The sequence below is a fragment of the Ceratotherium simum genome, chromosome 8, assembly GCF_057802395.1.
Source record: "Ceratotherium simum simum isolate JZ-2026a chromosome 8, ASM5780239v1, whole genome shotgun sequence".
Taxonomy (NCBI): Eukaryota; Metazoa; Chordata; class Mammalia; order Perissodactyla; family Rhinocerotidae; genus Ceratotherium; species Ceratotherium simum.
The window spans coordinates 85,346,608-85,372,733 of record NC_141907.1 but is presented as its reverse complement, the minus strand read 5'-3'; the positions used below and the strand labels follow the sequence as shown (position 1 = coordinate 85,372,733).

At 41.9% G+C, this 26,126-nt stretch overlaps 1 protein-coding gene across 2 annotated transcripts in view; it reads left to right on the top strand.

Moving 5' to 3' along the window:
• Nucleotides 1–2,289: 2,289 nt before the first annotated feature.
• MANBA (mannosidase beta) overlaps nucleotides 2,290–26,126 on the top strand; it is a 129,452-nt gene continuing 105,615 nt past the window's right edge. Inside the window, exons 1-4 of one of the 2 annotated variants that reach the window (XM_004431004.3) lie at nucleotides 2,290–2,513; nucleotides 15,465–15,559; nucleotides 18,756–18,861; nucleotides 19,842–20,012. In XM_004431004.3, coding sequence (XP_004431061.1) covers nucleotides 2,337–2,513; nucleotides 15,465–15,559; nucleotides 18,756–18,861; nucleotides 19,842–20,012 — 549 coding nt within the window. In that variant the 5' untranslated portion in view covers nucleotides 2,290–2,336. Of the gene's footprint in view, nucleotides 2,514–12,487; nucleotides 12,519–15,464; nucleotides 15,560–18,755; nucleotides 18,862–19,841; nucleotides 20,013–26,126 lie in introns of those variants that run through there. The other variant, XM_087434651.1, reaches the window with a different exon arrangement.

The following is a 26,126-nucleotide window of genomic DNA, read 5'->3' as shown; positions in this document are numbered from 1 at the left end:
GTCGATAGTTGTATGTCATAGTTGCACATCCTTCTAGTTGCTGTATGTGGGACGCGGCCTCAGCATGGCTGGAGGTGCGTCAGTGCGTACCCGGGATCCGAACCCGGGCCGCCAGTAGTGGAGCGCGCGCACTTAACCGCTAAGCCACCAGGCTGGCCCATTGTGACTGTTTTTTTAATCATATTTGATGTTGTGACTTCAAATTATATAAGTTGAGAAGTTTTACAACTATCTCAAAATAAGATTTATCCTTCCTGGAAATAATGGACAAAAAATTATCCTATAACAAAATGAAAACTTCATCATGTCACCTGTGCCAATCTCAATTTTAGGCAGAACCCTTTTGCATTTCTTGAAGTTCTCCGTTTTCAAAGTGAAGTAATCCAAATGATGTCATGCTTGTGTCCTGGAATGAAAGGAGGAATAAGTCTCTATTCTTGTTTTTTGTAAGAATAGATTCCCTAAAAGATGTCTTAATAGAACAACAGAATATAGGCAAACATATTCCCTGGGATGAATTTTCCATTGCCTTGGCTTAATGGGATCTCTGGGATTTATGAAAAAAATTCCTTTGCCACTCTTAGTGCCATAAGTCTCGTTATCAGTATTGAATAGACCAGGGCTGGCCCTTTAATGCCATGAATTATGGCATATTATTTGAATTGAGAGCTTTGTTCCTATCAAAAGTAAGAATGCTTCTGGAACGAGGAAGGCTTTGAACCAGTCAGAGCCTTCTCCCCTTAATGTCAATGGTCTCTACCAGCAAGGAGACTACCAGCTGGGAGAGGAGAGTTTTGGTCATGTCTCAAGGTATGACAGGCAAGTCACCAAAGCTCTGTGGACCCTATCCCCTTAGCTGTAAAGCCAGAAGCTTGGGCTGGATAACCCATAATTCCCTAAGGCCAAGATGCTAGGCTTGTGATAAACACTGACTCTGAAATAGTGAAATATTTTCCTATGTCTACAGATTCAGGCAATTCTAGGGCCATTATAAAGCAAAACAAAGCTCAGATTTGACAGGGGAGAACTTCTCTTCAAAGACTTTCTCCTATTATTATTATTTTTTCCCTCCCCAAAGCCCCAGTACATAGCTGTACATTTTAGTTGTACGTCCTTCTAGTTCTTCTGTGTGAGCCACAGCCACAGCATGGCTACTGACAGACCGGTGGTGTGGTTGCAACCAAACTGGACCGCCAAAGCAGAGGGTGCCAAACCTTAACCACTAGGCCATCAGGGCTGGCTCCAAAGACTTCCTCCTAAATATGGAAATAACACAGCTAACATCAACACAGGAATAAGTCAGGCTATTTTACACAATGTGAAATACCCTCTAAACTTCCTAGGATCACTGTTACATCCTATTGCAAAAAGGGGACTCAAGTAGACCACATGACTATGAGACCTGCAATAAACCTGTGGTATTTCTTGGGTACCCCAGCATCGTAAGGGGCAGCTATATATGTTAACTTATTTTATGCTTATAACAACCTGAAAAAGGATTAACTGTCTACATTTTCGAGTTCAGGAAATGGAGGTAGCAGAGATTTTGTGGTTTGCCCAAGTCCCACAGCTAGTGAGCGTCAGAGGATTTTAAACTTGCCCTTGTATTTGCTGGTTTCCGGAACCTCCTCTGGGGGGCTTTACAAAACAGGTCTAATCCACCAACATTAGCTAACGTGCTGTGCTTTCTCATAGGCCCTATGCTGCACGCTGTGCACGGATCTTCTCAGTCCTCAAGACGACCCTACGAATTAGGTACTTTCAGTAACCGTTTACTCTTGGAAGGACCGGGTCCGCTCTGAGACCAGCCTGTGGAGCTGCAGGAGGTGGGCGTTACCACCACCAGGTGGACCCTGCAGCTGGATGAGGGTCTGGGGAAATTTGGGGGAACAGCAGTGGTGGTGTCTTGGTGTTTCGGTTCTCCGAAGCAGTGAGGAGCCTCTCTAGCTGTGGTCTCCCCATGCTACTGTCTGTCCTTGAGCTCCCTGAGGCTTTGCCCAACTTTGCGCCCACAGATCCGTATGTCCCAATTACCGCGCACGGTTTTCGCCTCCGGTTCAGCCAGCGAAACAGCCGAAGAGTAAGCGCCGAGGAGAGCGCAGACCGCAGGGTCCGAGCCCGGAGCCGTGCACGGCGCAGCAGGGGCGGCACCCGCCACCGCGCCTTCCGCGGTTCCGCGGGCCCCGGCGCTCACCGCCAGCCGGCAGCTCCGCGGGCCCGGGGCGGGGCCGGGATCCGGGGCGGGGAGAGCCAGAGCCGGGCCTTCTTTCGAGCGGACGGGGGTTTCCTGGAGCGCGGGGTCCGGCGAGTCTGGGTGCCCGCGGCCGGCTCGCGGTATGCGCCTTCGCCTGCTTCTGCTGCTCGCGCTTTGCTGGGCGGGCCCCAGCGCCGCGGCGCGCACCCTCAGCCTGCGGGGCCGCTGGAGGATCCGCAGCGGGAACGGCTCGCTGGAGCTGCCCGGGGACGTCCCCGGTTGCGTGCACAGCGCCTTGTTCCAGCGGAGGCTCATCCAGGTACTGTGTGCGGCCCCCGCCGCCCTCGAGGGGAGCCCTGGGCCCGGGCCGTGCTCCTCCTCCGCGCATCGACTCCCCCTCTGCGTCTTGTGGTCTGGGGGCGAAGGCCGCGGCAGTCTGTGCCCTGCTGGCGAACAGGCCCGCGGAGTCGGGCTCGGTGGAGCCTGCCGGCCGCGCTGGGACGTCGGTACTCTGCCGGGCGGAGTTCAAGCGCGAACAGTCTTTCCGCCGAGCCTTCCTTACTGCAGTGGTTCTCACCGAGGCGTGTGTAGAGGACACGTTGTCGCTGACAGATTGTAAGGCAGGGGACGACTGTTTCAGCCACCGGGACGCTGCAGGGGACATGGTCTTTTGCCAAGTGTTGACTACATTCAGTAACGTCTCAGTTTTTTATTTTCGCTTTTAGGCTTCAGGGAGTCAGATTTGGGATGGAGGCAGCACTTGGGTTGCGGAGAATGGGACCTACAGGTGTAAGGTGAGGAATGTCAGTGCTAGTGGAAAGGCGAATGGCTGTTAAGGCTGGTTGGGATATGAAGAAAGGGCTGTTTCCTCTCAGGGCATGGGATGTGTGTGTCCCAAAAGCTGCTCCAATTTATAGACTCCTTGTGGAGGATGTTTTCTTGCTTGGCTGCCTGCCTGCAGAGGTTTGCAGACTTCCACCTTCCGCTGATTTTGCGGGTCCCTCTGCTGCACCTCGTTTTCCCATTCTTTAATCCTCTTTGCCTGGGACGAGATGTACTTGATAAATGGTGCGTGCATTGGCCTAATCCTCATAACAGCTCTACAGAATAGGTCTTCTTATCCGTATTTTCGGAGTTATGGAGCCCAGAGAAGTTAGAGAACTTACCCAAGATCACACAGTAACTAAGTGGCAGAAATGCACTTCTAACCCAGGCTGACATGACTCCACAGCCTGGGTTCTGCACGATGCTACACTTAGCCTGGTGTTTTGAAAAATCATGTATTTTTGACGCACTGTTGTTGACTGTCAGGAGTACCATTCAAAGTTTACTTAAATGACAGGATGGTCAACTAGGGTTATGCAAAATTTCTGACCTGGTATGCATTAGCCTTTTTTCAAGAACGTATATCAGAAAGGAAGTGAATGTTGTAAATGACACTAACCATGGCCTGGTTTACTTTTTAAGTAAATAATTCTCAAACTTAAGTGCTTTATTTATTTTTTTTTTTTAAAGATTTTTTTATTTATTCATTTTTTTCCCCGCAAAGCCCCAGTAGATAGTTGTATGTCATAGGTTCACATCCTTCTAGTTGCTGTACATGGGACTCGGCCTCGGGTTGGACGGAGAAGTGGTGCCTCTGGGCGCGCCGGGATCGGAACCCGGGCCGCCAGCATCACAGCGCATGCACTTAACCGCCAAGCCACGGAGCCGGCCCTTAAGTGCTTTATTTTTAGTTACCAAACTACTTGTAACATAGTGCACAGCTGACCTTGATACCCTGAGGCTTCATTTACACAGGCCTTGAGAATTTTGCAGGGTCTCTCCTTGTCTCATTTTACTGATAGAATTAAGCCAATGGGAAATACTTAGTGGTTTTAGCAAGTCAGATTATTGTTCCATGTTACAGGGCTATATGTCAAGAAACAATGTTGGGTTACTAGTTAACGAGAATGAGGTTGCTTATGGTATGAAATAACTGACTTTTCCTCATGGCAGTAGTTTACAATGTCTGTTAAATCTGTTCGTAAATTCTTAGAAAAACTTTAAGTTTCAACAAGGTGGATGTGGGTGTTAAATGGTAGTCGGATGAGAGATGGGGAGGCTTTTTGGGGACTGGGGAGCTCCAGGCCTATTGACAATAATCATCAACATCAGTATCATTACTGAGTAATGAGATGTTGTTATTCCACCTGCTGTATTACAACATTCCTTTTTGGTGTTGACCTCAGAGAATATTCTATAGTTTGGAGCAGACACTGGCTCAAATACCATGTTTACATGAGAACTTGAAACATATCTTGCTGAAGTCATTTATTTATTCATTCACCTAATTATCTCATAAGTATTTACTCAGTCCCTCCAATGTGGCAGGCATTAAGTGCTTGAAATCGAGTGGTCAAGAAAAAGTCTTTGTGCCAATAGACATTGTAGTGGAGAAAATAGATGATAAATTAATAGAAGATATAATGACAGGTGGTGCACTGAAGATAAATAAAGCAGGTTAAAGGAAGAGAGAGTGAAGGCTGGTTGGAAAGGATTGCTATTAAAAAAAAGTGTTTAAAGATAGCCATTTTGGTAAGGTGACTTTTAAGCAGAGATTTTTTTGATAAGGTCAGTTTTAAGGAGAAGCGCATTCCCAGCAAAGAAGAAAAAGTGATGGAAGTAGGGAGGGGAGAGGCCGTGAGGTGGGAACGTGCTTGACAAGTTCCTGGAATAGTGGGCAGTCTGGTGTGGCTGGAGCCCTGAGGGTGGGAGAGGAGGTGGACGAATTCAAAGTAGGCCTCTAGGGCAGAATATGCAGGGCTTGTAAACCGTGGGAACACTTTGGATTTTGTTCTGCTTGTCATGGGAAGCTGCTGGGGGTTTTGAGCTTGGAGTTGCATGATTAGATTTGCCTTTTAGAAGGTCATTCTGACTGTTGTGTGAAGACGACGATACATCAGGTGGAAGCCTGGAGACCTGAAGGGGGCTCCATTGCTCTTGTGTGGGCGAGAGGTGATTTCTGGCTTGGACCAGGGTGGCAGCAGTGAAATGGTGAGAATGGTAGTGAGAGCACATTTTCAATGTAGGACCAACAAGATTTGTTCACTTGGGTTTGTTGATGGATTGGGTGGGAGGTGTGAGAGAAAGGAGTCAAGGAAAACATCAGGATTTTTCGGTCTGAGCAGTTGGTTAAATGGAATTCGCATTTCCCGAGAGGCTCTGTGGCCAGCCTTGGGTGTTTCATAGGTGACTGTTTCCTATACAGAATCTAAATCTTAGGTGTCTAGGAGAGTCTTTTGGGCTCCCTGCTAAAGGTTATCATTCATTTTTTCAGCCTACTATTATACCACACACTAAAATAGGCATGAGAAATAAAAAAGAAATGAGTAAGACTCAGTTCCTGTTTCCTGGGGGGGGGGGTCACGTTCTAGTGAGGCAGAAAACCTAATACCTCTATGACATGTAAGTACTTTGATAAGGGGCCCTTGTTAAGAATGTTCCCAGCCTTCCTGTGCAATTCCTCAGTGGTGGAAGTTTGAAAAGCTTTTTTTTAAAAAGATATTCTCAGTGTGCCAAAATTAGAAAATATAGATAAGTAAGAAGAAGAAAACTTGGAGACCTGGCTTCCAGCGATAATGACTCTTAACACTTAAAAATATACTGTATCCATTCAGAATTTGTCTGTGTATACACATTTATGATAAGTATTTAAATATACAGTTTAACAACTTTTTATGCTAAATATTTTGTGACAGTTTTACAGTGCAGTAAACATATTCCTACAAATTGTATTTAATGGCTTTTTTTTATTCCATTGTATACATTTGCCATCATGTATAATCAATCACTTACTGTGAATGGTTTTCTGACTCCATTTTTTTCTATCCTTTTTTTTTTAAATTTATTATTTTTTTTGTGAGGAAGATCAGCCCTGAGCTAACATCCATGCCAATCCTCCTCTTTCTGCTGAGGAAGACTGGCCCTGGGCTAATATCCATGCCCATCTTTCTCCACTTTATGTGGGATGCCGCCACAGCATGGCCTGACAAGCGGTGCGTTGGTGCGCGCCCGGGATCCGAACCCCGGGCCGCCCCCAGCGGAGCGCGCGCACTTAACCGCTATGCCACAGGGCCGGCCCCAATTTTTTTCTATCATTTGATGAAGATCCTTTCAACTAAGTGTTAGTTAGTGTACATCCTTATTTTCTTAGACAAATTTTTAGAAGTGGAATTGCTGAATCAAAGGGTATGTACTTTTTTAGTCTTTTAATATGTACTTCTGAGTTGTTCTCCATAAAAGTTGTACCAGTTTTACACTCCCACCATCATTTTATCAGATTGCTTATTTTAGATGCTAGATTTGGATATCATTTTAAAAAACAAAAACAATTTACTGTCTAGTGAGGTTAAACACCTTTTATTCGTTTATTGCATGTTAAAATTGTTAATTTGAGGTTACTTATTCATGTTCTTTATCTAGTTTTCTATTGGCTATTCATCTTTTTAAATTTAGATATGTTAGACCTCTTTACTTGCTATATATTTTCAAAAATTTCCCATTTGTTAATGATGTATTTTGTCATATAGATGTTTTAAAGTTTTATATTTTGAAATCTTGTAAGGTTTTTTTCTTTTATTATTGTTTCTCTCTTTGGTATTATGTTTTGAACTCTCTCTCTCCCAATTAAATAAATATTTACATGTACTCCTCCTTTTAGTATCTCTATAGTTCCTTTTTTTTTTTTTTGGTGAGGAAGATTGTCCCTGAGCTAACACCTGTGCCCATCTTCCTCTATTTTGTGTATGGAACACCACCACAGCATGGCTTGATGAGTGGTGTGCAGGTCCATGCCTGGGATCTGAACCCGAGAATGCCGGGCCTCCGAAGCGGAGTCCATAAGCCTAACCACTACACCACCGGGTCGGCCCCTATAGTTCCTTTTTTATATTTGAAATTTTAACCCATTTGAGTTTTTTTCAAATAGCTAATCAGTGTTTTGTATCCCATGGTTTGACCAATTTTTTTGTCCACTGATATAAAACACTACTTTTACCATGCATGAAATTCTCATATACTAATATAATTTTCTTGTCCCCTCTTTTAAATTCTTTTAAAAAGAATTATAAATGTTTAATTCTTATTGTACAAAAAAATTGATGCCAAAAAACATAAAAAATAAAAGAAGAAGGAAAAAAACAATTAAAAGCAGAGTATATAGTATATAGCAGCAGAGGTAACCAATGTAAAATTTTTCATGTGTATCTTTCCAGATTTTTCTAAGTATATACAACCAAATACAATAATATAAAAATGAAATCAATCCCTAAGATAGTTTTGTAAGTTACATCTTCATTTAAAATATATGGTGAGGGCCGGCCCCGTGGCTTAGCAGTTAAGTGCGCGCGCTCTGCTGGTGGTGGCCCGGGTTCGGATCCCGGGCGCGCACCGACGCACCGATTCTCCGGCCATGCTGAGGCTGTGTCCCACATACAGCAACTAGAAGGCTGTGTAACTATGAAATACAACTATCTACTGGGGCTTTGGAGGAAAAAAAAAAAAAAATAAAATAAAATAAAATATATGGTGAACATCTTTCTCTATAACTATCTATAAATATAGATCTAGAATAATTTTTAATAACTGCATAGACTCAACTATTAAGATGTGTTCTTACTCAAAATCTACACTTAAAAATAGAATAAAATGTATTATAAATATATAAAAACATACACATATTCTAAAAAATGGTAGGCATCAGATGCTTAGTACTTTTTCTCTAAATTTCATTATTACTTTATATTCTTCACATGTAATTTGGACAAATGGTCAGAGAAGGATTTTTTGTGTGTGTGAGGAAGATCAGCCCTGAGCTAACATCCGTTGCCAATCCTCCTCTTTGTGCTGAGGAAGATTGGCGCTGGGCTAACATCCATGCCCATCTTCCTTTACTTTATATTCGGGACACCGCCACAGCATGGCTTGATAAGCGGTGCATAGGTCCACGCCCGGGATCCAGGCTGCCAAAGCAGAGCACGTGAACTTAACCACTGTGCCACCGGGCCGGCCCCAGAGAAGGATATTTTTTATATGTGTAAATTTATAAAATATAAACTATAAGATTATTTGATAGCTATACATGTGATTAACAAGTTAGTTGTAATCATTTTGTCCAAGGAGCCATGAGTCTGTCCATGGAGGACCTAATCTGTAGATTATCACTCATAAATACATTCTAGTAAAATATGTACATCAGTGTGCATAAATGTATATTTTCAAATGTATTCTTTAAGTAGCCAAGATGAAACTGCCATGTGAATATACTTTTTAAACTTTTTTATGGTGAATTTCAAACAAATATGAAAATAGAGTAGAAAAATGAACTCTCATTTACCTATCACCTGGCTTCCACAGTTATCAACTCTCAGCTAATTTTACTCCTGCCCCTGTCTGCTGTGCCACCCTTATGTTGAAGCAGTCCTAGACATCACATCATTTCCTGCTCAAAATTTCAGTATGGAGCTCTAACCACAATACCATTGTCACCCATCTGAATCTTTTTGAAGTGTTTCAGAGAAGCAGTTCCCATGATTATGGTCCCAAATGACTAAACATAAATTTATTCTTAAAGTAGAGAGTAGTTTTTCTGGTTGGTATACTAACCTTCCACAGAGGACTTAAGAATGGAATGTTTGACTTTGATCATTTTATGATGTAAAATAATCTCAAAAGCTGTTAGAAAAGGAACCATTTAAAGATCTGTATGTCTTCTTCTAAAAGTTTGACTGCTTAAGCCGTGTGTGACATTAAGGAGATAAATTGGCTAAGGACTCTGTATTTGAAATTTAAATTTGAGCAAAAATAGTCACCAACTAATAATGTCACTCAATTTTTGGGAAGAGAGAACCATGAGGTTTTTAAGCCCTCATTTTTAAAAAAAGATATCTTAAAAAAACCCTGATTCTTAAACCTGGATGTAGGCTTCTTTGATGCCCCGTGGGGTGTGTTTAGGGCATAGGAGGATTTGCTTCTCATGCCGGACACTGGGAACCAAAGGGTCATCTGAGGATTGAATCTTGAGGTGAGTGCTGGCTGGTCCCTACCACGTGGAAGTGCATATCGCCAACCTAGTCTCGAATTCGTCTTCATTCAGTGTTTATTGGCTGTCTTCCATGTGCAGTGCACGGTCCTTGGTGCTCTCTGGTGCACTTCTTATAATTCGCACAGCAACTCTGTGAAGAAGATGGCTTTATTCACATTGACTGAGACTCAGAGAAGTTATAGACTAAGATCATGCATCTAAATGGTGAGGCAGAGATTCAACCCGGATCTTCTTTTCACATCCCAGATGCCTGTTGGCAAGAAGAATAAATAGTAAACAAAGGGAATCATCATTGTTTTACTTTAAAGATATCCAGTGAAGACAGTGGCAAGAGCACAATGTACTATTGTTCAAAATATACCACCAAAAGCATCTCATTTGCTGAAAGTTCTTGATAAGTGCGAGCATTTCCTGAGGGTCAGTCCACACATCACTTCTTGTCTCTTCTCTGTCTCCTGGAAGTCTTTCAGTTTCAGCCATCACCTCTGTGCCAGAATGCCTTAGTCTCTAACTACCACCCTCTCCTGATTTGTAGCTGGAAATTTTATCTACTCTTCGACCTGAATGTCTTCATGGCATATAGAAACTCAATATATTCAAATGTCTCTTCTCTCACTCCTCCCAATCCTTAGTTTCTCTTATTTTACCTATTTCTAATAAAAGCATCAAATATTTTCTCAGTGAACGAGACCCGGAATTTTGATGCCATTTTTTTGTTTTTTTTCTCGCATATATTGTTATTTGCTGGATCTTGTAGGTCCATCCTACAACATCTTATAAGCATTTATACTGCTATCAACCTGGCTTATTGTTTTCTTTTCTAAAGAAGTGAGTTAATTTTAATGACTTTTAGAAGTATATAAAGGATATAAATGATAAAAAATTTTAAAGCTAGAATATATAATGAGAAGCAAGTCTCCTTCCATTCCTTTCTCCTGGTTTTCCATTTCCCTTCCACAGAAACAACCACTGGTGATCAGTTTCTTGTGTATATTTGTATATCTTGTGATATATGTCTATAAACATGTAGAGACATAGCTCATATACAGATTTATATATATTTGTCCCCACAAATGGTAGCGTTCTATGTATATCATTTGGTACTGACTTTTTTCTTTAACTTACTGTGTCTTAGAAATCATTTCAGGTCAGTACCTGTAGTAGTGAGAGCAATTGGTTGTGGAATGCTCACTATGTGCCAGGACGGTTCTGAGCACTTTCTGTACGTTACCTCTTGCGATTTTCATACTGATCCTGGGAGATGCTATTATTACCTCCACTCTAGAACTGAGAAAACAGAAGTATAGAGTGTTATACGAGCTTCCTAAGGTTCCACAGGTATGAGAGCTGAGCTAGGACTTGAACCCAGGCAAAAAAGATTGCTCCCCACTGCTGTTTCACCTGTCAGCTCCCCTGCTCCCGGCTTGTCTCGGAGGCAGCAGCTAAGGCTGAGGATCTGTTTAATGGCCCAGCCTCGCTCCCGGAGCCAGTGTGACCTCCTCCTCCTCTGAGCCTTCATAGCGGTCACGAGTCTCTCTCCAGGCATCTGTCCTAATCTTTCATGAGTTCTAGCCTGGCACTTAGGAGTGCGCTCAGAAAATTGTCTCGTTTCTCCTTTTAAATCCTCTTTGGTCAGATAATAAGGAGTTTCCTTAACTTACAACCCTTTTCACTAGAGCTGTGTTAGATGGGAAGAAGTGTTTATTACTTTAAGGACTTCAGAAAAAAACGATGTTAAGGCCAACCACAGTGTTGGACTGCCTCCTGAGCTCGGTCTTTCGTGTGCCTCTGCACCCTCAAGTGAGAGGCACAGCTGAAGCTCCTCTTGGCAATGGAGAAACTGAGCTGTGGAGAGTGTAGCGTAAATACCCCTCTGTAGTTGAGGGTAGCTTAGCTTCCCATGAATATTTTCTTTTCTTTTTCTTTTTCTTATATAGTATTTGATACATGGAAAGTTATATGCACGTGTGTGTTTGTGAATTTTGAAGTCTAAAAACTAAATAAATATCTGTGCGCCCACTTCCCAGTTTAAGAGCCTGCACATTCCCAATCCCATTGCAGCTACCTTGCCCCTCCTGTCCCATTGCCCACCTCCCCGCTAAGGTGCCCACTAGCTGGAATTATCATTGTCTTGCTTTTTACAAATTAAGGTTTTACCAAATATCTGTATATCCTAATATATTGTTTAGTTTTGCCTGTTTTCAAATAAATGTTTCCTTTTTTTTTTTTTAATTTATTTTTCCCCCAAAGCCCCAGTAGATAGTTGTATGTCATAGCCGCACATCCTTCTAGTTGCTGTATGTGGGAAGTGGCCTCAGCATGGCCGGAGAAGCGGTGCGTCGGTGCGCGCCCGGGATCCGAACCCGGGCCACCAGTAGCGGAGTGCACGCACTTAACCACTAAGCCGCGGGGCCGGCCCCAAATAAATGTTTTCTTAAACATCATTTATTTTTTTTTTGCCTGAGTCCAAGAAAACAATATCTGTAAATGAAACAGTTACAGACTTCCTTTTTTTTCGTTTAACTCCATTTGACGTAATTATGTCTGGGATACAATCAGGCATTGGACTGAAGCAGAACTGGGGAGTGGAAAAGTGATGCCCGGTTAGGGAGTCTGTATGTCTATAAGTAGATATAATAGCTGAGGTTCAGAAGCTTACAGAGAAGATGAGACTCATGCTGTCATTTGCGTGGTCTGATGACGTGCAGTTTGTTGATGTACAATAAGTATAATAGATATCAATTATAAATAACTAGCTCAGACCCCACATGGCATGTATATCTCCTGGTTCCCTCTTGGTAGTAGTGCTGACATTGTTACTATTGGTGGTATTTGTGACATTGATGGCAGTATCAGGTAATGATCAAACACGGACTCTGGAGCCAGATTTCCTGGGTTTGAATCAGCACTGCACCACTCAACAGCCATTTGACTCTGAGCCTTGGACTCTTTGTTAGTAAATGGGAATGATGATAAAACTGACCACATCGGGTCACAGGCGGTACCTCTCAGCTGTTGTTATTCTCGTTGTTGCATTGTCATCTGGTCCAGGAGTGTGAGCAGACCACATGAGGCACCGTGGTCTGGTTGAGAGAATGCAGACCTTGGCAGTAGACTGAGTTAGTTTCGTTCCTGGATGTACGTCTGCTTAGTCGTGGGACCTCAGGAAAGTCACTGCACCTTTTGGATCTTTTCTTCTTCCTCATAAGACGGTATTTACTGCGCATGTTTGTTATGCGGGTAAGAGTGTGTGAGTGCCTCTCTTGGAGGCTGATATCTAGGAAATGGTCAACAAATGATACTGTTACTGATTTTAGCGTTCGTGGGTTTGCTTAACAACTCAGCGATGTACGTGGGTCCTTAGTCATCAGACGTAGTGTTTGAGCTGCTGTTTGCTTTAAATAAGACTTAGAATTTTAATGTGAGCAAAGGAGGTCAGACCAGTCTGGAACCGAATAAAGTTGGTTGCTTAGCATTTGGAATAGTTATTATAAATGTAATCTGAGCCTCTGCAACTTTTATTTTAGGGAGGTTAAGGTATTTTCCCTTAGTAAATTTTTTTTAATAGATTATATTTTGGGGAGCAATTTTAGGTTCACAGCAAAATTGAGTGGAAAATACGGATAGCTCCCATATACACCCACACATGCGCAGCCTTCTCATCAACACCACCCCCCTGCCCCCAGTGGTACCATTGTTACCATCAGTGAACCTACACTGACACATCCTTATCGCTTGGAGTCTGCAGTTTACATTAGTGTTCACTATTTTTTTTTTTTTTTTGTGAGGAAGATCAGCCCTGAGCTAACATCCGTGCTAATCCTCCTCTTTTTGCTGAGGAAGACCAGCTCTGAGCTATCATCTATTGCCAGTCCTCCTCCTTTTCTTCCTTGCCCAAAGCCCCAGTAGATAGTTGTACGTCATAGCTGCACATCCTTCTAGTTGCTGTATGTGGGACGCGGCCTCAGCATGGCCGGAGAAGCGGTGCATCGGTGCGCGCCCGGGATCTGAATCCGGGCCGCCAGTAACGGAGCGCGCGCACTTAACCGCTAAGCCACAGGGCCCGCCCAAGCGTTCACTCTTGGTGTGTCCTTTCTATGGGTTTTAACAAATGTATAATGACATGTGTCCACTGTTATCGTATCATTCAGAGTTGTTTCACTGCCCTAAAAGTCCTCTGTTCTCTGCCTATTCATCCCTCTCTCCCCCTTAACCCCTGGCAACCACTGATCCTTTTACTGTCTCCATAGTTTTGCTTTTTCCAGAATGTCATGGAATGTAGTTGGAATCATGTGGTATGTATGTAGCCTTCTCAGATTGGCTTCTTTTAAGTAAGGCAACAATTTTAACATCTAAATTCTGTTTGTTTAGAGAAAAATATATCTGAGAAGATTGCCCTCTTAAACTCAACATGTGTCTTCCTTCAAGGAGCCCAGAGACAGGAGTGGGGGGGACTCGTGCCCAGCAAGCCAGATCACCAGCCAGCCCCAAGGCTTAGCAGGTTGGCATGTTGCAACTGCATTAGGCTTCACACCTTCCTTCTCATGATATTTTTAACTGTATTGGACTGAGTCCACAGTGTAGAGTTATCAGTAGGGCTGGGTGGAGACACATGGGCAGGCTAGTGATTAGGTGCCTCTTCAAGCCTTGTGTCCTTAAATATTTATTCCGTGTTTGTTCATTGAAGAGGCTGAGTCCATGTGTAGGGGAGGAACAGAAAAGGAAGCAAATTGGTTGGGCCTGGTACACCCCATTTAGCAGAACCTTAAAAGTCAGTTTGGTGATTATCAGTTGTTAGAAATCTCATCAACCACTCCTTCCCCTAGTAGCTTACCAGAATCTTTCTTCCAGTAGGAGCAGTTTCTGGCAGCTCCCTTCTTTCCGTCTGGATGTGCACCCAGTGATGTAGTAGGGTCTCTTGCAGATCTGTGCTCTGGGCAGGTGCCCACCTAACTGTTGCCCACCTGACTTGGTGGTCCAGCCCTGACCTTTGTGGAACTTAGACCAACTTGGCTTTTCTTTTTCCATCTGGACCTGTAGTCTCTGAGGAAATCGCCCTTGGCCCTGTCCCAGTCAGAGGGGAGAAGCCCTACCCACAGTTGCCCTCTGGGTGGCCGTGGTGCTGTTCACGGACAGATGACCCGAAAAGCTGGCGCTGACCGCTTTCTGTTCTGCTCCTAGCTGGAAGCCCTCATCTGGGAGATAAAGGGTGGAAAATGAGTCGGAGAAGAAAGACCTAAGGATTATGAAAGAGAGGACTGGGGGCTGGGCAGTTGTGTGGAACAGTATCTGTGAACACCCAGCGTGCCAGTCATCTAGGGTGGAGGTTGCAGCCATTTTCAGTCAAGGGCTGGATACGATTTGGGCTTCCTGGGTTGTATGGTCTTTGTCACGTCTGCTCAACTCTGCTATGGTGGCGTGAAAGCTGCCGTAGCTAATTGTGAAGGAGTGGGCGTGGCTGTCCTCCAAGAAAACTGTCTTTATTGACACGTCCATTCTTAGCTTGCTGGCCACACAGAAGCAGGCAGTGAGCTGCATTTGGCCTGGGGGTGGAGTTCGCTGACCTCAAGTTGGTAAGTCTGCTGGGGTCAGTGCTGCCTGTGTGTTCTCTGTAGAGATCCTTTTTGTGCTCACTTAGTAAAGCTGAAACATAACTTTGGAAATGCTAAGCGAATCCAAGGAGTGGATGTTTTGCTGACCTTTGGGCAGTACGGGAGAAGCATTCCCCCTCGAGCTCCGCAGAGATAGTGGCAGAGATAAGCAAAGTGAGAACCACAGGGAAGGCCTTTTGTTCTCTGCTCCTACCTGGGAGGGTCTGTGTTTGTTTTTCACGAGGGAAGCCAATCTTAATCTCCACACATGTTCTTTGTAAACGAAACTATATTATTTATATCCGAGAGCTCTTTCATTTCAGGTATTTTGTTGGACTTTTTTTTTTTTTACATTTTTTAGTATTTTTAGTATGCGAATGCCATGTCAACTTTGTTTGAAAGGTAGTGATCTCTTAAATGGATGAAGCGTGAGCCTTGAGGGCGGGATGTGCCAGCATCTGAAATGCTTGTACTTCTAGGTCAAGAGTTTATTAATTTTCAGGTGATAAATAGCTATCATTAATAATTTATTTCATGTTAATTTAATTAATGTATTTTTGCGTGTTTAATTATCTCCTCTAATTTTTGTCAGCAGGATCCATACTACAGATTTAATGACCTTGACTACAGATGGATCTCCTTGGATAACTGGACCTATAGCAAGGAATTTAGAATCCCCTTTGACATTAGGTACTTATGTGTGTATATCTATATATTAATTAATTATTATTATTTGAGCTTTTCTTCTTTTTCTGTCTCTGCAATAATCTTTTGTTAGTTTAGGTTGCATATCAGAGTTGTCAGATTAAAGCCTTGTACTATAAAAGTGAATATGTGATTTATGTTGTTCTTTTTTTTTGCTGAGGAAGATTAGCCCTGAGCTAACATCTGTGCCATTCTTCCTCTGTTTTGTATGTGGGTCACCTCCATAGCATGGCTGACGAGTGGAGTAGGCCTGTGCCCGGGATCCAAACCCACGGACCCCGGCCACCGAAGTGGAGCCTGGGGAACTTTAACCACTCGGCCACGGGTGTTTTGATTTGTATATGAGGATGGTGCCTCTGATCATCAGTCACTAAATTATGTCTTATTCAGTCATTTTTCTAGTGATTATAATGCAGTCACCTAGACTGAGTCAATTCTCTTATTTGCATTTCCTTCTCCCTGCCTCTGGTAATCAATAAGAGTATATATATTTATAATATTGTCAAGTAAGGTGAGAAATACGTCATTTGTTTGGTGGGGTGTTACGAGAAACTATGGCATTGGCCTTATATTATGTCATGAGACCGGGAGGAAAAGCCTGGTATAGTTTTCGGTAATGTAACCCAATTATATCTACCACCATTATTGCTAAATTAAAAAAAAAAAATCCTTCTGTCCCTTTTATATGACTTTTTGGGTAATTATTTACTAGCCCCCTTACAAAAGAAATAAAGCTAGAATTATGGTGCTCAATATCACAGAGTTACTGTGCTCCAGGCTCTTATTTCCAGATAATACTTAAAATATCTCCATTAGGGGTCCTCTTTCACCTTGAACTCAACATATCCAAAATTTAATCAGCTGACTCTCACTAAAGCTTACTTTATATTCTAACAGCCTCATTGCTTCTCTTAATGTAACACCATTTTTCCAGTCTTCTATGCCTAAGGTGCTTTTGACTCATCATATTTTTTCTTCGTCGTCTTGTATTCGATCTGTTTCTGAGTCCTGTTAATTTTTTCTGTCATTTCTCTTGATTCAGCCCCTTTTTCCAAGTTTCCACCTTTGCCTAGGCTTTTATTGGTGAGTGCCTGGAATTAGGCCAAAGCTGCCTAAGTAAATTTCTTTCTTTGTCTTCTTATTCTCTTGTCTTTCTTATGTAGAAACATTAGACTCATCTTCCTAAAATACTGATTTTACAATAGTGTTTTCCTTTTGATTGGAAAATCAAGTTTAGTCTTCTCTGCCTGTCTGTGAAAATACTGCTTAATGTTGCTGATATCCTGTATCCCTTCTGCCCTGCTGACTTATCCAGCCTTCTCCCCTTAGCTTCCCAGCACTACTTCTGCACCCGAATCAAGCCTGTTACCTTGATGTTCTTGATGCTGTTAGCACTTCCTTGTTTGGTTTTACTCTTCCTTTGGGGGTCTACCCTCTACCTAGGCATTGCTACTCATTTAAAAAAAAAAACTTGAAATATAATTCACATACCATATAATTCACCCATTTAAAGTGTACAGTTCAGGGCCGGCCCCGTGGCTCAGTGGTTAAGTGCACGCGCTCCACTGCTGGCGGCCCGGGTTCGGATCCCGGGCGCGCACCGACGCACCGCTTCTCCAGCCATGCTGAGGCCGCGTCCCACATACAGCAACTAGAAGGATGTGCAGCTATGACATACAACTATCTACTGGGGCTTTGGGGGGAAAATAAATAAATAAATAAAATTAAAAAAAAAAAAAAAAAAAATTGTACAGTTCAGGGGCCAGCCTGGTGGTGTAGTGGTTAAGTTTGCGTGCTCTGCTTCAGTGGCCCGGGGTTCACCGGTTCAGATCCCAGGCGTGGACCTACACACCACACATCAAGCCATGCTGTGGCAGCGTCCCACATACAAAATGAGGAAGATGGTACAGGTGTTAGCTCAGGGCCACCCTTCCTCACCAAAAAAAGAAAAAAAAATTATAAAAGAAAATAAAGTGTACAATTCATTGGGTTTTAGTATATTCACAGAGTTGTGCAACCATCACTATAATCTATTTTAGAACATTTTCTCACCCCAAAAAGAAAGTCACACCCATTAGCAGTCATTCCACATTCTCCATACCCCTCTCCCCTATCCATATCCCAGCCCTACGCAACCACTAATTTATTTTCTGTCTCTATGGATTTGTCTTTTCTGGAAATCTCATATAAGTGGAATCATACAGTATGTGGTCCTTTGTGTCTGGCTTCTTTCACTCAGCATAATGTTTTCAAAGTTCATTCATGTTGTCACATTCACCGGTACTTCATTTCTTTTTATTGCCGAATAGTATTTTGTCTTTGAGACATGCCACATTTTATTTATTCTGTTCTTCTTTAAGTTCCTCTTTCCTTCTTGAAGTCTTTCCTTATGATATAAACTGTGATAGCACTTGTATTCTGTCCAACAAAACTGTACTACAAAGTCGAAGAGATTGAAAGTTTTCTCTTTACTTTCTGTGTTTTAGGCTTGAATGCCAACCAGATTGCAGACTCCTTAAATTCAGAGACCGTTTTAGTTCCCTGTAAGGCTTAGCAGAGTGCTGGGCACATCATAGTCACTCATAGATACTTGTTAGTTGGTTAATGTGTTTTCTTAGATAGGGTCAGTAAAAGTAATAGTTTATAAAAACGTTTTGTGTCTGTTATTTAACTTGGTTCTCATAAGAACTTTGTGAAGTGCTAGAAAAAAAGTCAGTGCATTTGGAAATTGTAAGTTGTGCTCATGATTTTATGGTGATTAAAATATTATGAAGAAAGAGGGGCTGGCCTGGTGGTGTAGTGGTTAAGTTCGCATGCTTTGCTTTGGTGGCCTGGGGTTCACAGGCCCAGATTGTGGGTGTGGACCTATGCCGCTCATCAAGCCAAGCTGTGGCAGTGTCCCACATACTGAATAGAGGAAGGTTGGCAACAGATGTTAGTTCAGGGCCAATCTTCCTCACCAAAAAAAAAAAATATATATATATATAAAGAAAGATATGCCAGATCATTCAACATAAAAATGTATTAAACCAATGCTTCTGGAAATTTCATCTGAAACTGCCTTTTAAGAATGTATATTTTCTGTGAATTATTTATTCCTTTAGTTCTTAACTAGTTAAAAAAAAGACTCATCTAAGTTAATATTTTATACATCTTGTTTTAAAAATCTTTTCTTTTTTAGCAAATGGCAAAAAGTAAATTTGATTTTTGAGGGTGTTGATACAGTTACAAAAGTCCTGCTCAATAATGTTACTATTGGGAAAACAGACAACATGTTCAGAAGATACGTAAGTATGTCATGACATCAGGTCAAAAACCCCGAGTACGTGTTAATTGCGTGTTAATTGCCCTTGTGATGAGAGAAAGGTAAGTTTTTCGTTGCCTGTGCAGGCAGGTCCAAGCTCTTTGAAGCTCTGGGTAAGTTACTTTATTCTCAATTGCCACATTGTAGAATGATGAAAGCAATTCAGACCCTATGGAGTTATTGTGAGGATTTAATAAGCTCATTATCTAAAATGATTGGCACAGTTCTTGGCACTTGAGAAGTGTTCAGTAGATGCTGCTCCCTTCTCTATTATCTGTGATCCAGAGTTTCATGGGAAATGACAATAGACAAACCATTTTAAGAGAAAATACTCCTTCTTTTCTGGAATAATTACCTTAGGAGATCGTATCCTGATCTCCCATCTCTTTCAAAGGTATACTTTTCAAAACAAAAATAATGACTTAGACTTAGAAATATATGCCGTTCATACCAGAGAGCTAGTTGTCGTGAAGCATCTAGGAAATCCGTGGCAGTTCAAGGCTGTATGTAAATAGCCAGAGCAGACATTCCAGGGCTAAAGCTATTTTCTGATTGCTCCGTTTGCTAGGACCATCGTCTGTCTGTAAAGATAGCAGGAGAATCCTAGAAATCTACGTTTGGGTAGGAGAATGTGCTCAGTTAGAACTAAGACTAGGGTATGGGGATGGATGATAATTAGTCTTTGGGTGGTGAACATGATGTAATCTACACAGAAATCAAAATATAATGATGTACATCTGAAATTTATATCATGTTATAAACCAATGTTACCTCAATAAAAAAAGAAAAAAAAAGAACTAGGAGTAGGCAACTAAGTTATACTGTTTCAGAGAAGTGCTTTCTCCTGCAAAAAGGATAAACTTAAAGATTTCAATTCTTTTATGCATCTTTCATACATTCTGCCTATATGTAAAATTTTACATACAAGGCTACATCCACATCTTTTCTTTCCTTGTAATTCAGAGCTTTGATGTTACTGGTCTGGTCGGGGACGTGAACTCCATCGAGCTGCATTTCCAGTCACCAGTGTTGTATGCAGCCCAGCGGAGCAAAGCTCACACTTGCTACCAGGTGCCCCCAAGCTGCCCTCCGCTTGTGCAGAAGGGCGAATGCCATGTCAACTTTATTCGAAAGGTAATGGTTTTGCCAGTGGGTGGGGCGTTAGCCTTGAGGGTGGGATGTGCCGGCATCTGGAATGCTTCTTTGAAGACTCCAATGGTATTTCAGAAGTTGGGCATCTCTTTCCTGCGCCTTAGTGGGATTTGAAAATTTGAAATAAGAATGAAAAGATTATATGAATTTTTGTGGAAAATCTTTGTCTTTCTAGGTTTCCTTCCTGAAGCAGGCTTCAGAATTTAGGTAACATCAGGAAAAGAAGAAAAATATGTGACTGATACTATAACTTTACAAGTTATTTTTTAACGTTTAGGTTTCTCAAACTTTTCACCAGACTGTAAGGTTCGTATTTATTAGTGATTCTTGTTACTGGGAAGCCTTCTGCAAAATTAATATATTTGCTGACATGTTGTTGTATTTTATTGCTAGGTTCTCATAACATCTAACAAAAAGATAAAATCCACAAGGTGATTATTTTCCTTTGAGTCTGATCTCAGTCTAGATGACTTGGATTTATTCTAATTCGTGGTTGAATTAGTATTCTATGTGACATTTAGTTTTTTATTAAAAAATTTTTTAATTGTAGTAAAATACACATAACAGAATTTACCATCTTGACTGTTTTTAAGTGTACAGTTCAGTAGTAAGTACATTCACATTGTTGTGCAACCAATCTCCAGAACTTTTTCATCTTGCAAAACTCAAACTCTATGCCCATTAAAAAACAACTCCCCATTTTCCTCTCCCGCCAGTCCCTGGCAACAACCATTCTTTCTGTTTCTATGAGTTTGACTCCTCTAGGTACCTCATATAAGTGGAATCAAACAGTATTTGTCTTTTTGTGACTGGCTGATTTCACTTAGCATAGTGTTCTCAAGGTTCATCCATGTTGTAGAATATGTCAGAATTTCCGACCATTTTAAGGCTGAATAATATTCCATTATATGTACGTACCACAAAGTTTTGTTTGTTTATTCATCTGTCAATGGACATTTGGGTTGCTTCCACCTTTTGGGTATTGTGAATAATGTTACTATGTTACAGATATACAAATATCTCTTTGAGACTTTGCTTTGAATTCTTTTGGATATGTACCCAGAAGTGGGATTACTTGGTTATACGGTAATTCTATTTTTAATTTTTTGAGCACTTGGCCTTTAGTTTTGTTTTTGTTTTTTTTTTTTTGTGAGGAAGATCAGCCCTGAGCTAACATCCATGCTAATCCTCCTCTTTTTTTTTTTTTCCTGAGGAAGACCGGCTCTAAGCTAACATCTATTGCCAGTCTTCCTCCTTTTTTTCCCCAAAGCCCCAGTAGATAGTTGTATGTCATAGTTGCATGTCCTTCTAGTTGCTGTATGTGGGATGCGGCCTCAGCATGGCCGGAGAAGTGGTGCGTCGGTACGCGCCCAGGATCCGAACCCGGACCACCAGTAGCAGAGCGCACACACTTAACCGCTAAGCCGCTGTGCTGGCCCAGCATTTAGTTTGTTTTAACAACAAATGTAATCATTGGTTTCATTGCAAAGATACTAAGTGTATTTTTCCAGCACTGGTTAGCTAAAACCTCAGTTGATAAATTCTAATTATTTAAGTAGCTCTCTTTAGGCTAAATAGACTTACCAATAAATTACATTTCCTTAATTTAAGTACTAAGGTCAAAATTATACTTCCTCCTCCTGTTTGATTCAACCTATGCAAATTTGTGTCAGTGTCTCAATAACCATTTGTTCATACTACTATAACTGAGCAGTCTGTAACTGAGCAGTAGGTATTTCATGGAATACTTGTGTACTTATAGTTCTGTATAAAATTCATCTTTTTTTTTTGCCTTTGGCTTCAAATGGCACAGTTGTTTGAATACTAGAGGTTATACTTCTTCCCTCTCTTCGCTCATCTTTAACCTTCTATCAAAATGAGGACTTCTTGGATCCTAATGTGAAAAGTTTACTTTTCCAGTCATCAGTAAAGGTGTATATATATGTTATACATCTATCCATGTCGTATTTTCCCTCTACCCTCTATTCAATTTGTGGCATTTAAAATATACTTTCCGGTTATCTAGATAGAACCAAGTCCTTTGTCTCTGAAATCAGGAGCCAGACCCGGGTTTCTGCTCTCTCAGTATGGGGACTCGCCAGAATGATGAGCTGCCTCTCGGTGTTTCTGGCTAGATTGATGTGGTCCAGTGGGAAAAGACTTGACCTGGAGACCAAGTCAGGAATCTTGGATCTGAGTTCTGGCTCTATAAACCCAGAATGATCTTAGGCAAGTCCATAATTTGTATAAGGAGCTAATCCCTTCCCTTCCTTCCTGATTGTGTTGATATGAAGATACAGTGAAATAATGATGTAAATGCACTTTGCATACTATCAAGTGCTGTGTAGCTATTCAAAATGTAGGGTGGTGATATTTATTTTGGAGACTTATTTCTCTAATTATAGACTTCTAGGTATGTAACTGGCAAAATGCCTCAGCTTAGCTTATATGAAGTGAGTGGGATAGAGGTGGGGAGTGGGGTATAAAGAGGAAATATTATTCTCCATCTGGTTTTTTTTTTTTCTTTCTTTTTTTTAGGGAAAGTAAGTGAGATACTGGATATTTAGGGTTGAAGAAGAGGAGGCATGTTTATAGTACATTCAACTGTAGCAAAACTAATCCAGTTGGAGATATAAGACGTGCTTGTGCAGTTTGGTAAAAGTGCTGCTTAGATGGCCGGTCTTACTGAGTCAACACAAGACTCAGGCAAGTAGTTGCCAGTCTTGATAGGGAAGTTATTTGGACACTAGGTTTTCATAATATTGGTTTATTTCCTCTCTTGCTTGCTAAACACAAGCCTCTGCTATTTGTTAAACATGGCTGTATCCCCCTTATGTTTTACTGATACCTAAAATCTCTCGTATACCTACTGGCTCCTCCAGGAATGTACATTAAAGAGAATGTCCGCCTCACTCTGTACATCTGCCTCCTATAGTCAAAGGTCTCCAGCCACTGCTTCCTTAAGGTTCAGGAAGATGTGTGCCTTGTTACTAAGAGAAGAACTGAGAGAGACACACACTGGTCCTCAAATTTATGTTATAGGTTCTCTTACACATTTTTCTCTCTTAAGGATTAGTCTCTTGTTTCTGAACTCTTGACTTCCTATAAATCAGGAATTTACTTAGTTGATTTGTTCCTTGCCAAGGAATATTTTGTATTCAGATTTGATAGGCAGTGCTGTGAAACTTGTAGTCTTTGTTCACTTTCTCACTGTCCTTATGGTGATCAGCAAGGCATCTTTTATCATGGTCTCTTTGTTTCCTCTGCTCCTTGAATTCCTTGGGAACGTGTTCAGTTGTTACATTTTATTTTTTTCATCTTCTCTTAGGGAGCATCTGTCTTTTGACCCCCTGCTTTTTCCATTTCAACACAAGTCTCCTCGTCTGTGCTTCCTTCTCTGTCCAGCTTGGATGCTGAGACCCATCGCTTCAGCCCCTCTCTCAGCAATATTCTACATCATCCTCCTTGTTTTCCACCTACATCTCTGGCTGTTCCTTCTAAGTCTCTTTAATCTAATCAACCTCTTCCTCTTAAAAGTTATATTATTCAGGGGCTGGCCCGGTGGCGTAGTGGTTAAGTGCACGCGCTCTGCTGCGACGGCCCAGGGTTTGCAGGTTCAGATCCCGGGCGTGCACTGACGCACCACTTGCTAAGCCGTGCTGTAGCGGTGTCCCATATAAAGCAGAGGAGGATGGGCACGGATGCTAGCCCAGGGCCACTCTTCCTCAAGAAAAAAGGGGACGATTGGCATCGGATGTTGGCTCAGGGCTAGTCCTCCTCACCCACACACAAAAAAAGTTATATTATTCAAGCCTCTCTCTGTTCTAGACACTTTTCTCCTCTTATTTTATACCCTCTCTAGACTATCTCATTTCTGCAATAACCAGTCGAATTTTCAGTGACTCCTAATATTGTGTCTTCATCCAGACTCCTCTGCAGTTCCAGACCTTATACTCCATTGCCTGTTTGGCATCTTCACCGCCTGATTCACAGGGACCTGTAGCTCAGTATGTCTAGCACTGCACTTGGGATCCGAATCCTTCTCCCAGGGCTCCCTGTCTCGCTGAATGGAATACCATCCACAACAGTTGCTCAAGCCAGAAACCTAAGGGTTATTCTTCTTCTTTTTTTTTGTGAGGAAGATTAGTCCTGAGTGAACATCTGTTGCCAATCCTCCTCTTTCTTCTGAGGAAGATTGGCCCTGAGCTAACATCTGTGCCCATCTTCCTCTATGTGGGACACCTGCCATAGCATGGCTTGACAAATGGTACGCAGGTCCACCCTCGGGATCTGAACCCGTGAAGCCTGGGCCGTCGAAACGGACTGTGTGAATCCAACCATTATGCCACCGGGCCAGCCCCCTAAGGGTTATTTATTTATTTATTTTTAACAGTTTGCAGAAATATTTTTCTTTTTTGAAGAAGCAAGCATTGCTTTTTTTTTTTTTTTTTGAGGGAGACTGGCCCTGCGCTAACATCTGTTGCCAATCTTCCTCTTTTTCTTTTTTCTCCCCAAAGCCCCAGTACATGGTTGTATATCATAGCTGTAGAGTTGTAGCTCTTCTCTATGGGATGCCGCCTCAGCGTGGCTTGATGAGTGGTGTGAGTAGGTCTGTGCCCAGGATCCGACCTGTGAACCCCGGGCTGCCAAAGCAGAACGTGCAAACTTAACTGCTACGCCACGGGGCCAGCCCCCTAAGGGTTGTTTTTGATTCTCTTTTTCCCTCCTCCAATCCATCCCTAAGTCTTTTTGATGATGTGGCTGTGACCTCTTCAATAGTTCTTGAATCTATTCCTTTTTACTACCATGTGTGAGTCCAGTCTGTCATCATTTCTTGCATGAACTATTACCTTGGCCGCCTAACTGGTTTCCCAACAAGCTCATTTGCCTTCCTCCAGTTAATTTTTCACAGAGCAACCAGAATGTTCTTTTAATACAGAAATCATCCCAGCACTCCCCTTCTTAAAACTCTTCAACAGAGCTCTGTCTGGCCCGTGCCCACTTCTCCAGGCTTCTCGCCTCTTCCCATTCTTCTCTGTTCATCTCCTGGAATGCGTCATATTCTCTTCCCCTCAAGGCCTGTGCACGTGCTGTTCCTTCTGAAAGGGATGCTTTCACTTCTCTCTCCCTTAAGCACATTGGACCAGTGCTGCTCTCCCTTCAGATCCCCATATGAGGTCGCTATTGCTTGGGAAGCTTGTCTTGACAGCCCCTGCCCCTTGTCTGCTCCCTGTCTCCTGTGCATTTGTGATTCATGCCTGAGTTTCTTGCTGTACTGTGAGCATTAGAAGCAGAAGGACTGTGTCTGTTTTGTACATTAGTGTACCCCCAGCCTGGAACATAGAAAGCTCTTCACAAATATTTTTTGAATAAATGAAAATTTTTATTTGGAGAGGTTGTATGACTAGGAGTGATTTATAGCCCTTGATAGGGAAAATAGGCCTTATAAGATGTTGAATATTTTTGCCTTCCTCCTTCTCCCTATCCCTAATAAAAGAATTACATATCTGAACTTAACAAACTCTCCAATAAATATCCTCAGATGGTTTTCATTCTGAACATGAGAATCTGATACTTAAGTGGTGAATTTAGACAGATGCGGACGTTATGAAGTGGTTTTAATTATTTTTCTCTGTAATGGAAATTAATTTATCTATGTCTTAGATAAATACAGAGCTTAGGAAATAATACTTAAATGAGAACAGTGGCCAAATCCTCAGGCTCTATTCTACAAATGCTCTATTCAGAAAGATCTCAGTACTTCCTCTTGGGGCTTGTTCCTTTTAAAAAGCTGAACTTATAGCCTCACACATTTTAATTAACTGTGTTTTGAAAATATTTTTTTTCTTTTAAGAAGTAGAAATTCAAAAAATTCTGCTTGAAACAGGAATTATTTTGAGACCCATTTCCTACTTTTGAATTTGAATCTTTGTAAATTAATATGGAAATTGAATGTCTGAAGGGAGAGACAGGTGGCCAGGCTGAATAAGATTGGATAAGATGTCTGCCCTGGCCACCTGTGTCAGTGTCTGAATTTTGAACTGCTTGTTTTTGGGCTATAAGTTCAGAAGCAAGCACTTCTGAATTCATACTGGA